At 34.2% G+C, this 15,047-nt stretch overlaps 1 protein-coding gene across 9 annotated transcripts in view; it reads right to left on the minus strand.

Annotated features, from left to right (window-relative positions):
• The window catches only part of eya1 (EYA transcriptional coactivator and phosphatase 1), a 100,140-nt gene that overhangs the window by 22,056 nt on the left and 63,037 nt on the right, over positions 1 to 15,047 (minus strand). For 7 of the 9 annotated variants that reach the window (XM_066721005.1, XM_066720999.1, XM_066721004.1 and 4 more), the window contains 5 exons: positions 12,531 to 12,597; positions 12,034 to 12,179; positions 10,664 to 10,801; positions 6,680 to 6,762; positions 6,115 to 6,301 (listed from right to left, as the gene is read on the minus strand). In XM_066721005.1, coding sequence (XP_066577102.1) covers positions 6,115 to 6,301; positions 6,680 to 6,762; positions 10,664 to 10,801; positions 12,034 to 12,179; positions 12,531 to 12,597 — 621 coding nt within the window. The remainder of the gene's footprint in view (positions 1 to 6,114; positions 6,302 to 6,679; positions 6,763 to 10,663; positions 10,802 to 12,033; positions 12,180 to 12,530; positions 12,598 to 15,047) is intronic. The other 2 variants (XM_066721000.1, XM_066721002.1) reach the window with 1 other exon arrangement.

The raw sequence follows: 15,047 nt of genomic DNA on the forward strand, positions 1-15,047 counted from the left end.
TAATAAATAACAGCAAAATTGAATATGTATTTAGTGCTGTATTTTAAATCTGGTCCCTGGTAATGATAAGGGTTTTTATTCAAGAGGGGAAAAAATGAATTGAATAGGAATAAAATGAAAATAAAATAAAATAAAATAAAAAGTCTATCCCTAATGCTGCTTAAGTGCTTTTAAGGTTAGTTCTAATTTTCCCATGTGGACCTATTGCTAAATCACTTCCAAAAGTACTAAACTGTAATTCTGATTTGTTCTGTATATGAAATTAACCAATTGGAATTAAATGTTGGAAAAATGTCAGAACTAATTATTGGTTATTAATGGTCCTATTTTAGAAATGCCTTTAACATCACCTTCACAAAATAAAACTGAATTATGGCTCAGCATAATTACAACAGTGTCTTAGTACATCACGCTATTTTACCTGGAAAAAACACAATCTGGGAATTTTCGAAGAAGAAACTAATCCACTTTAAAAATGTTAAACTGTATTTTTCATTTTAAATTCATTTTATGAGGGATGTCTGATTTCTGAATAAATTAAAACTATATTAAAAACTGAAATGTTGTTGCTATAAGTGTACACATCTCTCTCTCTCTCTCTCTCTCTCTCTCTCTCTCTCTCTCTCTCTCTCTCTCTCTCTCTCTCTCTCTTTCTATATATATTATATATATCATTCTAAACATTGAAGAGAGCTTCAACAACACTTCAGTTGCCAAAAACTGACTGTAATTACAGAGAAAAATAAATAATGACTTTCAGGTCCTGTGATCAAATAATAATATATTACCCTTGACATTAAATTCTGTCTGTGCTTTTGCCAATTATACTGCTCAATGTTGAAAGCTACCCCCCTTGATAAGATCTAACCTAGTGACTAAGTGGGATAGGCTAAAAATGATGTCATGGTTTTGCAAATATTTTGCCAAAACTGTCTGGTGTGAAGTGGTTTTCACATTACATATGTTGTTTTCAGTAAGATATGTTAAAGAAACATCTTCAAGTTTTACAAGAAGTACAGGTAGTCACAAAAATTGCTTGCATTTCTCAAAATAAGAGAAAAAGCATTTTAAAATGATTGGAAAAAAGACCATGTGTACAAGACCAAGTATAGAGAAAATACACTTACATACATAAAACAAAATAGTTATACTGAAGAAACATGTAAATAATGGTTACTTACTTAATATATTAAGCAGTTAAGTAACCATATTTACATGTTTATATAAGTATGTCTGGCATATATATATATATATATATATATATATATATATATGGAATTAGCCATTATTATTATTATTATATTACTATATTACTAATACTAATATTATTAGTATAATAAGGTTACTGCACTATATATAATAATTGTACTATAATAAAGCATAACATGTATTTTAATATAATATATCACTATGGTACACAGAAACCCTCACAGAAACCCCCCCAAAACATTACATGTTCACTCATTAAGGATTTGCAATAATACATTTTATTACATTTAAATTAGTAATGCAATCCCGGAAGCATTATTTGATAAAGTGAACAAGTTGACATGCAAAAGACTTATTCAAGCTCATCCTTCAAAGGAAATAAGCAGCAGTTAATGCTTGCCTCCCAGCATAAAATATTGCGCTTGTCAGAATATAATATATAGCAATGAGTAGCATAATATCAGTGACACTAAGATGTACATCATAAACCATTCAACACATTTTCAACAGTCATTATGAGAATAACTAATAATGTGTCTTCAAATGTATGTAAAATAATGCAGCTCAGAGAAGGATAATATTATTAAAAAATGAAACTATTTTATGGCTTTTTCAGACATTAGATATAGTTGGAATACAAGGGAATACTTTAGTAAATATATAGGCCCAAGTGTTTGCCATTGAAGATAAAATATAAAGACAAGAAATGTTTTAGAAAATAAACTTAATGAATCAGGCTTTTGTCTTCTGTCTGGACTCTGGAGTGACACACAAAAAAAAGAAGTTGCAAAAAGCTGAGTATTGAAAGACATTATCCTTTGACACCTAATGAAACTGCTCAATTTCAATGGGCTTGTAATATCAGAACAACTTTGATGAAAAGGTAAAGTAATGCATGCTGCAGGTTTACGGGTGTTTTATGTGGTATATTGGAATGCTTTTATGAAAACACCTGAGGTTTTTTGGCACATATAAGTATGGTAGGCATAGGAAGTGTCCAATTCAGTGCGTGAAAGATCCTCTCTTCTGTGTCTTTACAATCATTGTTACAAGAAAACTTTGACACCTTTTATATGGAGTTTTTTATTTAAGTTAGCATTGAGAAGTGCATATCAGTCTATCAGTCTATCTATCCAAGTTTCTGTTTCCTAGGGATCAACATGCTTGACAAAGTGATTCTCATAGTGTGGCATTTATTGTTTTTTTGGTGTAGTGGTACAAGTAGCATGTGTGCTAAAGACCAAATAACCCAGGTTCAGATCCTAGGATCCCAGAATTAGGATTTAGATCAAAGTGCAGGTGTCACCCAAACAAACTCAACCACCCTGATTTTGATTCAGTGACTGTGCTGTGTTTACCAAGTGCTCAATGCCATATGTCTTCTTGCTAACCAAGACAGTAGGGAATTCAGATAGGGTAAATTGTCACCTTGTGGATTAATTTAGTCAGACCAACGGAAGATGGTCATGAATGCAATTTAAAGCACTTATTTGCTGTGAGCGCTGATGGTATGTGCGTACTGGATTCCAGTGGTTGCACCAGGATAACAGATGGATAGCAATGAAGGTATTATAATGGATATCACTGAAGCTGGCATTTCCTTGTATGTGAATTCCAGGACACAGATTGCTGTTTTCTGTTGCTGTTTTCATTAGCATGTTGCCAGCCCCTGCCAAGCCTGTTCGAGTAATCTAGCTCAAAATCTGGATGCATTATTGAAGAAAACTGGCATCCCATCGTTGAGGTTTAACCTAAAATGATCCTGAGCTCATCTAAAATGTTCTTGAATGTGTTCTTAGATATATACGGCTTTCTAAATAAATCACCAAATAGTCACACTGCAAAATCAACCTGCAGGACTTCATTTTAATATGACATTGGTCATGATGAGTTCTGACTCATTGAAGCTCTCAGCATGGTGAAATCTACACATGATCAAAGCTGCAACCCCCTGCATCAGTAGCTCCAGTCTACCCTGATTCAATACTGGTTCTACCTTGCACAACAATGTGTATGTTGTGTAATGTGTCATTGTTTCTCGTCACAGTCATATAATGATGATGTGATACCAGACAGGCCTTGTTTGTTTGTTTGTTCTGCATTTGGCTATGAACTTTGTTTTGACCAGGATGTATAACATGTGGTTCTTAGTTTTGATTTTGCCATGATAAAGCATAATCACTATTCCTTAATAGAATTAATAGCAAGCTGAGGCGAAACCCAGTACATTCCTGATGCCATCTTAAGTAAAACAAAATGTAAGGCTTACTGTATGATTGGGACATACTGTAACAAACACTCCCCTTTACTATAGCTCTGATTGATGTTGAATAAATTAACTAGCATAATGCCTTTTGTTCATGTCAAATCCTCTGCAAAATGGAAATATCTATATCACAAAACGCAACGTTCTCAACTTAGATATCCACAAAAATTGCATGTAACATTAAAAGGTGGGTAGGTACTATCGTTATTGTTGCTTTGATTCCGATCATTATGACACAGATTCTAAAAATAAAAAACAAAAAGACAATGATACAAAATATGCAATAATTTAACTTTCCTATGCTAAGGAGTGTATAACTGTCTCTTGCAAAATTACGCTTTTAATATGAAAACGAAATCATCACAACCTGAAACTAACACCTAAGCTATGTATTATGTTAGGTGGGATCATTGTCAAAGCCACATACTGAAAGGAAATACACAGTCAAGCCTACTGGGTTTACTCTCTACAATCACACCAAGTTGTTGGAACTGAGTCTTACTCTTCAATTTATTTAATAAAAATGTGTATATTATTATACATCATCCACACTTTAATAAGTTCTGTTGTGTATATTGCCATTATATATTATTATATATTAGTTCCATTATATTCTAATGTGCTTGTTTGTTGGTTGTAAAGCAGTGTTAAGTTGACTCCAACATTATTGCTCCCATCATATGACATGCCTTGTACAAGGTGCGTATCGTTTTTTCTAATGCTTGCTACTAGTGCTGCCACCTACAGCACTTCTAGGAACGGTTGTATGAGTTGTTCTTTTCCGTGTTTCTTACGGTTGTCTGGTTTCCAGTCGGTTACGTGAAATCACGAAAAAAATGGATGACATCATGAAAGATTTTATTGTCTATTATCAACAGATTGGTGGGTTTGTTTAGTTTATCAACGAGAACAATGCAACTATAATCTGAATATGTACCAGTTCATATGCTTTTATTGAATTTGAAATTCTTATAGTATTTGATCTTTAACTTCGCTTTGACTGAAAGAAATGTGATAATGTGAATAAAGTGAACATTTCCAGTATACTGGATAGTAGATTATCTAAAGTACAAAGTGAATGGTTTTCTGACCCTTGCAGTCTATACTAAGGTGATGAAAAGCTAAATATAAAATCATTAAAAAATGGTAGCTGTTGAAACTACGTTTGGAGCAGTGGTTTTAAATCCCTGCTAGCAGCATGTTAAAATGTGCTTGTTTTAAGAGGCTCCTGAATGTCTCTTTCAGTCTCAGTGTGCTGGATGAGTGTTACAGTCTAGACGAGGGTGCTGATCTGAATCCAAGACTATTCCCTGCAACTCGTGGGATGGAGTTGGCTGGGGCATCCCCGGCCTGTTGAGCACCAGTGACCTCTGTTGCGGGCTTGGCATCTGCAGGACCTGTGACTTTATCAGTAGCAGCTGTGCCCATCCTGTTGTTGGCACTTGAGCTCTGTTATTTATTCCTAGATCCCAATACGAGTAAATGGCTTGCCGATGCCGATGTCTCTGAGGACATGTCTGTGTTGTCGGGTTGTATTAAGTTCCACAGAGATTTATCAAAACTTTGTCTATATTAATAGTTACATTTATACATATTTATATTTTGCAGCAAATTGCAGTGTGGAATTATTGCTTTATTTGTCCCATACTTATAAAAGAAAGTACAAGTTAAGTACTCCTTGCAACGCAGTTGTTTGTTTGCTGTTGTTGTTTATATAATTCATGATCATGAATTTACATAATAATGGCTACAGAAATAAAAGTATTAGACAAGGAGAGTATTTTTTAATAAGCATTATAACTCTGCATTGTACATAAGGCCAAGTTTCCGGAGAACTGCGCCATCTTGCCCTTGGTGTTTTATTTATTTTGCATTATCTTTATATCAAAGCTGTTCATTTTGATATTTCAAGATTCTGTTGAGTGGTTAAAATGATATTAAGAAAACAATCATAATACTAGTGAAAAATAATTGAACCTACTGAAAGAAGAGACAACAAACAAACAAACACACAAACAATAGCTATATAAAGTTATTCTTACAATTTAGCACACAAATCCACCCTATATCAAATAATAATATAAAATAATCACAGATTGCTTTGCATGTTACATCAGTCCCAAATATGTCTTAAATCCATCATAAATCTCTCACCACCACTGACTTCACTGCACTTAGATACCTCAGCTTAGCTTGACTGACCTGCACTGTCATAAGATTAACTACTTTTAAAAGCAATTAAAACACAAAATCAAATAACCTTAACTAAACAGCATAAGACACGGAAGAAAATAACAATTTTCCTGTCTTGACATCCACAAATTGTAATAAACTAAATTGTGCAATATGACATTATTGTTACAATGTTAGCAAACTATTCAAAATTACATGGGGGTAGCCATAAGATCTTTATGGATAAACAGCTCCAGAAATATGTCTCTGAAGAGTCAAATATAGCAATTCACCAGACCCACTGCTGAAATCCACAAACCAAACTTTCCTGTGCCCACAGCACACAGCACAAAACTTCTCGGAAGACCAATATTAACATAATGTTACAATGTTCTTAAAATATTTTTATGCACACACTGAGTTTCACAATCCAGAGAAAGTCAAAGTTAAAGAGCTCAAACCCTTACCTGTAGTGGGGTCTGTAACTGCTTGGCTTGTAATGAGAGACGGGGGCTCCTGCAGCTGGTATGTTGCCGTGGTAGATGGGGTCGTAGGGCTGGTGTTATTACTTGTCATATATGGGGAAGTGTACGGTGGGGTGTTGTAATACTGTGTATATTGACCTTGGCCGAAAGCTGGGTAAGAAGGATAGTCCTACAACATATGAGAAAAGTAACATGAGATTACCCTGTTAAAATGTTGCTACTTTACAGTACGGATTCCAAAACATAAATGCAAACATATGTCTGTTACATTTTGCATCTGGACTCTGTCTTTTCCTTTTTTTTGGATGCACGGAGGCAGATGTCCGACACGATTTAGATAATGCATGTTGACATTTTTTTAAACAGTTTTTGAAAATGATTACATATCCAGTTGTAATACAAAATGTATCCATCAATTTTAAGAATACTTACAAAATTATGAAATTACAAAAATATATATTAAAAAACAATGATTTCATTAAAATGTTGTTTATGAAGTCATGCCTGGATTGAAATAAAGAAATACGTAAAGGAGACACAAAGGTACCTGTTGTGAGCTATTAAATCCAGTCGAATTTGTGAGAGAACTGCTTCCTGCATACAGTCCTGACGTTGTTGTAAAACTGCCTCCTGTTTGGGCAGAAATTATATACATTGTGTGAATATAATACACAACAGACAACTTCCACAACACTAAGAAAAACAGACATCACAGAAATAAAGTTTTGTATACCAAAAACATGCATCAGTAGCAATATACTGTTATTGCTTTTTATTTTCTGTTTGTAACAATTCTTCTGACTGCTATACTTCGCTATATTTTCAAATGAAACTTTAAATCTTTCTCAAATGAAAATAAACATACAGACAAAAATAAACAAATAAATACATAAATACTCTCACATGGATATTAGCACATGCAAAATGAAAGTCCACAATTGTCAAGATTAAATTAAATTACATTTATGATTAGAAACATTGCTATTACAATGGTTTCTTGGCTCTGATTAAAACAACAATTGCCTTTATACTGCAACTTGGCGAAAAGGAAAGAAACTGACACACAGCTCTTATCTTTTCTTTCCTTCCTGAACCTTAGATCTTTCCTATCAATGATCTGATCGTGGCTTTCATAGCCCAGTTCTTCTCAATGGAGGGAGGTGGGTGAGGGGCCGGCCCCGAGCTCTGAGGCAAAGGACAATGTGAGGAACAGTACAGCTGTTGTATGCAGGGCACAGGGGAACACGAGGGAAGACTCTCCCCCTAACATACTGCCCGATGCATGTCTGTCTACCCTTCACTGAACTGGTCGGCTTGAAGAAGCACCTTCAGGTAATTAAATCAATCAAACCCGAGATACCATCTAATGACTTAATAATATACATGACATGAATTATAATGTCTACGAGGGAAGTGCCTTGAGGGTAGTAAAGTCCCTGTGAGTTTAAATTACTTCTGCCTTTTTAATAAATCCTTAAAATCCACCTGTATACTGACATTAATTAACATCTGAGAAGCTATATGTTAAAACTTGGCAAAAGCTTTCTGACAGGCTTTAGTCAACCACCACTAAAAAGCTTTTTAAATGTTTTTATCGGTTTCTCTTGAAAGACGTCTAAAAGCCATTTGATTCTTTTCCATATTTGTTTTCTGACGAATAATACACATTGAAAGTGTTTTACATCCATGTCAACTGTTCAAGTATTTTAGTTGCAGGATTGCCAGCAGCTGGAGATCTCTATCACAATACACACATTTGCAAATCAACCTGAGGAAATCATCAATTCAAAAATGACCCAAAGTTGCTTAATAAAAAAATGTAATATCCCTTATTCTGCATGTTATGAAGATCACATGAACAAAGTTTCAATTTCCCATGGACAGGAACACTTTAAAACTCATACTTTACTTTTACACAACAATGATTTATACTTTTCTAAACCCCATAAATCGCTCTACCCTACTCCTACTGCATGTATAGCTTTTGCATGGCTGCCAAAAACAACTGCTCAAGAGAAATGTAACCTGCTTGATAATTTGAAAGTCCTTCTTCAGTTATCACTGCCTTTTGTGAAAATACACAGGAGATTAATTTACCGTGCTTAAAGGAAAGCGTAATTACAGCTTTGTTCAGGGAAGCAAAAAGAGCAAAGGCCTTTCATCCTTTGGTCATCACTTCCACCAGGGGAGGTCTTCCAGACCGTAACAAACGTGAAACAGGTTTATTATGAGCTGCTGTGTGGGCTTGCCAGGGGATGGTGGCTCTAGCTAAGCCGTTTGATTAAACGAGATGCCAAGAGATTAAAGTGGTTTCTTATTTATTAAAATTATTCTCTTTTATTCAGCAGTTACCGATGGAGGAAACGTGCCTGTCTTTGTAAGGGTCTAGTTCCAAAGTGGTGAATCTTTACTCCAGAGCATTAAAGCTGCAGCATGCCAAGTACAAGTATAAACCCTCTTTGTACAACAAATTAGCCTAATATGCAGTTCAAAAAGTGATAAAAGCTATAACTTGCAGGGCAAAGGTCCACTCAGCAGTGAACAAGGACCCATATAAAATAAAAAAAAACAACCTCTGCCAGCATTTGGAGAATGAACCCCCACTGTGAAGAGTTTGCAGTTCCCAGGGGCAGATTCTTTCTTTTTTTTCCAGGTTGTACACTCAAAGCAAGACACTAGCCTGCCTTATGGCTTTCCAATTGGGAGTCCATTTGCTTTGCTTGATCAGTCTCCTTGCCATGGGCTATGTCTATCATCAGTGCACAATATTTGTGACAGAAGTTAGCAAAACTCACTAGGGAATACCCTATGAAGTCCAGATGGGCTTTTTAAAAGTCGGATTTGGGATTCTGTCAGTGCAAAGCTTGGGCAAACCCAATTATTTTCTTTGGGTGAACTAAACTATATTTGTATTGCTCTATAATTAAATTATTTAGTCCGCCCCCACTAAAAGAAAGAAACAAAAACAAAAAAACTAAAAATACATTATAAAAAAGTGAAATTCCTGGTTTGTATTTGAATTATTTTATAACCAAAACCAAAATTCTAACATACAAGCAATTATATAAAATTCCTCTTGGAAGGTGTATAATGAAATACACCTTTAATAGATTATATTTGGATTGTGTTAATGAGTTTTGTTTTTTGACTAACATTTTTGATTGAAAGTAGTAAACTAAAAACATTCAGTAACTGATTTTGTTGGGTTTATCTATTTGAAATCCCCCAATATATGGAGATCAGATTGTTGTATGAAGAACTTGATAGGTTAAAAATTATGTTTTTTATATCATTGTTAAAAATAAAATGCCATTCTATTTGACAAAGACAGTAGAAAAATATTAGGAACAATATTCCAGTTAGACCAGAAAATCGGTCACGTTTTCTATAAATTCCTAACACTTGGATACGTGAAGTTCCATTTATACAGAAAAACATATTCTGCTGGGAAAAAAGTAAAGAAAGCTACTTTTACAGAAACAGCTTTGTCTGGCTCTTAAGTACATTTCTATATCATTAGTTTAGTCCCCCACCAGAGCCCCGTATCATCACACATGTAAGTAAAGTGTAAAAACATTAATCTAATTGTATTTCATTTTGGCAGCTGGGAACAGATTGGCAATAATTGCTCTGCTTCAAACTGGAAACAGTATCAGATGGTGTGAGGCCTGCTGTGCCCCTGCACCTCAGCCTTGTGCCATGTCTCTTTGGCGCTCTTAAGAAGACCAAATCAATACACTGTAAAAGCTACATAATGGGCACATTATCTGGTCTGGTTAATTCACTGATGGTCATCTGGTTTTAAGCTGATTTTAATGTGTTAATTGTGATGTGAGGAATTCAAACAACAGTATTAGAAGTGGCAACTGTCTCCAAGGATAATGATACCAAAAAACCCACACACTGGAGACGAATGCACACATATTACTGTCACCATTACTTAAACCACCATAGCCTGGGGATTCCTCACTTTCACATTAGTATCACACTGGGGGAAACTAAAATATATTGTAGAAGCTAGCATAAAGTAAGGCACAGGGGCAATGAAGTTCAATGCAAATATTCTTCATCACACATTAATTAGCTAATTAGCTCTTAACATTTTCAGCAGTATCTTTTTGTTTTGGTGGTCACCCATTTGTAGCCAAAACAGTACAGACACAAAAACACAAACTACAGCTTCCGAAGAAAAAACACAACCACATATCACATATACTGAACACTGTATCTGAACTGCTCCACAAAAAACAAACAAACATATATACAATTAATTATAATTAAGACATTTTAGATAAGATGGGAAATAGGATACGGATATAGAACCTTATACAGAAATTCTCAATGATTATCCTCGATAGAAAGCTAAATCAACTTTGGTCTGCTTTCTTTTATTAATTATTTCTTTAATAACTGCTGGTCACTGTCAACATCTGGTTGACGATTTCGCAGAGTGGGTTTGCGCAGGCATTAATTGTATTTCTATGAACAATTTTCTGTTTCACCACTTGCAACAGAGAGAAGTGATACTGACCTTGCATCTGGTAGCTGTAGGGAGCTTGTCCTGTTTGGGGTGTCGTGAAGCTGGATCCATAGCTTAGAAATCCTGTCTGTCCAGGAGACTGTGTTTGGGTCAGTCCACCTTCTGTCTTGATGCCTGCCCATAATGTACCTAAATCAGTTAGTGATACCAGATCTGTATGATGTTTACAGTCTTTTCCTTTCCAGAAAAACAAAATGTCAGATTTATTTTTCATGTTATATGTTAATAAGGCAGGTAATTATAGTACAATGTGTGGCTATTCTGAAAACCCCAAAGGCTCAGCTGTGAAGAAGTGCTGAAACAAATAAAGACAGTTTACTATTCACTGGGGCTATTTGTTTTCCTGATTTTTAGGAACAATATAATTCCTCAGAGATGTCGGGTTATGAAATAGAAGATGCAGGCCTTCTTCCCTGAGCCACTCTTAGTGGTTAAAAAGAGGAGCACAGAATATAATCAATCAATGCATCAGTGCTGGTGTGAAACAAAAATAATGGCAGATATTCTACAGTTATTCAGGTATTGAATCAATTCTACTAATCTGCATCTTTTGTGTTATACTCCAAAAAAAAAACATTTGCACAAAGTATTTCAAAATATACGTCACTGTGATATACACATGATTGGCAATGAGTAATTTACACAATTACACTGTTAAGTTATGTTTACTTATGTCCAACCATGAAGAATGTCAAAAAGGAAAGTCAAGTATTAACATTGTGACTATGCAATAAGATCAGTGTGTTCGGGTTTTGGGCATATACTAAGATTTTTTGGTGCATATTTAAGCAGGCTGTAAGTTTTTCCATACACATTTTTTTTGCAGACCAAGTTCAAATATAAATGATAACAAATTATAAACCCCCAAAACAAATAATTCACATTGTACATGTAGTTTCATATTCATATTGTATATGGCATGGCTAATACTTTTCTAAGATCGTCACTACTATTATTGCTACTGCTGCTACCAGTCTGTTTTTCTAAAGCATTGCTGTTAGTGGTAAAGGAAAACTCCTAACACATTTCAATGTTTGAAGCACATGTTTTACCTAAGCTAATATTCAAATATAGCTCTATATATCAAATAATGAAGTATCTTCCTGATACTGGACATACATTACTTTACAGAGCTGTACAGGAATTTGCACCTGTCTGTCCTAAAAGGCTGTAAAGGTGATATCAGTAGGACCTGTCAGTTCTCTAAGTACTTTATCTAATAGTTCTAAATTGTTTCACTATCAGAGCTATGCATTTAACCCAGTGCCACACACACACACACACACACACACACACACACATATTTATATATATAAATAAATGGTACATGTATATGATTATATTCCTTCTTTTATAATTACCATAAGCTGGAATTCCATAGGGTTGCCCTGGCTGAGGATAGGTAGCATAAGCTGCGGCTTGTTGCATTCCTGTGGTGTATTGCGTCTGCCCATATGCAGCCATAGTTTGTGATGAAGGGGTAGGAAGAATATGTGGATATGGTCTGCTATTTGTCAAAAAGAGAGAGGAAAATAAATACCATCTATTAGATCAAAACTATGTAACTCAGTTTGCTAACTGACAAATATATTGTAATACTGCTACTTGATTATAAACACAGAGCTGAATTAAAAAAAAAAAGCAATCAAAGATCTAATATACACTGCAAAAGAATAATAAATCACAAAGGAAATTTTTGCAAGATAATAATTACAACAGATTTCGGAATAGGCAAGTCTCAGACATCCATACAAACAAAGCCAGTTGAAAATCCAGATATAACAGAAGGATCTAATTAGAGCTCTAAATTAAGTTGGATGATGCTTATTTTTTCAAAGAAAAATAAAAGAAGCCTTACTTGGAAGGATAAATCTGTGGAGAGAACTGGTGAGTTTGTCTTGGGCTGAAGCCACTGGTTCCAATAGCTGAAGAGAGTTAAAAAGAAAAAAAAGCAAGCACATATTTAAACATTAAAAAATAAGGTAAATATTATTTTTTGCCAACAGAACTTCTGGATTCCAAGGAAACAGTAATTATGTTGCATTTCTCTATTTATTTCTGTAACCTTACTTTAGGTTAAAAAATGAAGAGTAATAATGAAGTAAAATAATCAGGTAATACTTTCATTTTTCTGCTGACTTTGTAACTATCAAACATACCATTCTGTAATTTTTAAAACTGCCATGGAAACCCTTCATAAAAGCAAACATACTATGAAAATACAGCAAAAATGATTAAATTTAATCTGCTTCAGATATTACAGATAAACAAAAGAAAGTGACAACAGTAATTAAAGGTATCAGCTTCAGATAATTATTTATATAACATAAAACACAAAATATAATTTCTGTGATTCCTATCAGTAATAACACACTGGAAATCCACTCTAATTTGAAACTCACACAGACAGGGATCCGGCTACAAACTGCTTAGAACTAAGTAGACAGGTTAGCTTAAGTTTACATAGATTTATAGATTTTAGGAATCTGAAGTTAAATTAAATTAAATACACTTATAAGTCTGGTCTTCTGCAATATTTTATGTGTCTTTTTCTATTACTGTGGCTAACAAAATGCTGGAATTGTTTGATCATTTTTAACATCAGTGTGAAACTTTTGGTTTCTTAGATAGCTTGGCCTGGAAAATAAAACTATTGTGAAGAGCCTGTTTTCACTCAAGAGTCTTATGAACTGAGTTGAGCTGGTGTGGTTTTAGTCTTCCAAACATAACGTATAAACTACAGTAAGAGACTTAGAAAATTACTGTTACTGGCCAACAAACAAACCACTCAATCTCATCTCTATGCCATAAACACAGTTCTTCTTAATGAGATATCACTACTATAACTGCTTAGTTGCAAACGATTATTGCGATTAATCTGCTGTAAAGCCAACCATTTCATGCGAGAGCCTAAACAGAAAACATAATCTGATTAGCGGTGATTGCACAACTTAAACTGAATCTATTTTATTACATGTTAGTAAGAAATATGGTTATTATGACATCTTAAGCAATTGCAAAATGCATTACATTTTATAAGTGAGTGCATTTTGCTTCTAAGCCTGCAGCGGTTTTAATTTATTGAACATTTTTAAAAGCAGAACAAAAGGGCATCGTGACAAGAAAGTAAAAACATTGCAGACACTTAATGAAATCGATATTGTGTTTAGAAATGCAATGGAATAATAATACTCATGATAATAATAATAATAATAATAATAATAATAATAATAATAATAATAATAATACATCAGAAGATAACTAGAAACAAATAGGTAGCTAACAGGCATTCCTCACGTCTTGCTAGAGTGTTAATACAAATAGTGACCTAGGGGTTGATGACCTAAGTGCTGATGAAAGCCACAAAACAAAAGGTCTTTCTTTGGAAATAATAAAGGAAATGTAAAAACATCACCTTATAATTGTTATAGGTATCCTGTGGGACATCATCTATGGATTATTTTTTATAAGGAAAAGGTTGTAATGTGAAAATTTACATCACTCTCATAATACAGGAGTTGATTTATTCATTCCAACTTGAAAAGACTGAATCAATGAAGTAATGTGAACTTATACTAGTTCATCTGCTCCTAACTGTGTTCTTAAAAAGGATTTTGTTCCTTTGAAAGAACATGGTGCACTGTTGACCCCAACACTTAATGTTAAAATGGAAACCCTATTGTTGCACCTCAATATCCAGCTTTCCACAGAAGAAAGTCCCCTTTATAGTATAAAAGTAGTTTAAAAATTGCTCATTCTACTAAACACTGAAGAAGCTAATGTAATAGTACTGATTGATCTGCTTCCAATTCCCAATTAAGTTTCCCCAATTTAATGAAAAAATAGAGAAATGCAACATTAAAGATATGGTTTCATGGAGTATTAGAGAGGTTTTGTAATTGTTTAAAATCTACCTTATTTATTATTTGTCATCTAGTACATATTCAGGATGTTTGTTTGCTTGGTAAAAACAAACAGACAAACAAACAAAACAGCATTTGTATGTTGAGCTGCAAAGAACAATAAAATATGACAGCTGGAAGCTTTTGTATGTCATTGTACATTTCCCAGAGATGTTCTGTGGAATCTCTTCAATATTTTGTGTTTTTTCTCAGGAAGTCTCAATTTCCCTCTTTTCAGTTAAAGATCTAATATCACAAAACATGAAGTGCGAAGACCACAGTGATTTCTTGAGAAAGGGTTTTGCACATTTTAAGGCTTACAATATGGCCGAGATGGCCCTGCCTGGAGATGCAATAAATCCTCCAATGCTTGGCAACAACAAAATTACATTAAGCAAAATAGCAACCAAGAAGCAATGATTAAAATTCAACATTTAAATAAGATCATTTGTATTTTACTGCTTTACTTTCCT

This window comes from Amia ocellicauda, chromosome 2, assembly GCF_036373705.1.
Source record: "Amia ocellicauda isolate fAmiCal2 chromosome 2, fAmiCal2.hap1, whole genome shotgun sequence".
NCBI classification, from domain to species: domain Eukaryota; kingdom Metazoa; phylum Chordata; class Actinopteri; order Amiiformes; family Amiidae; genus Amia; species Amia ocellicauda.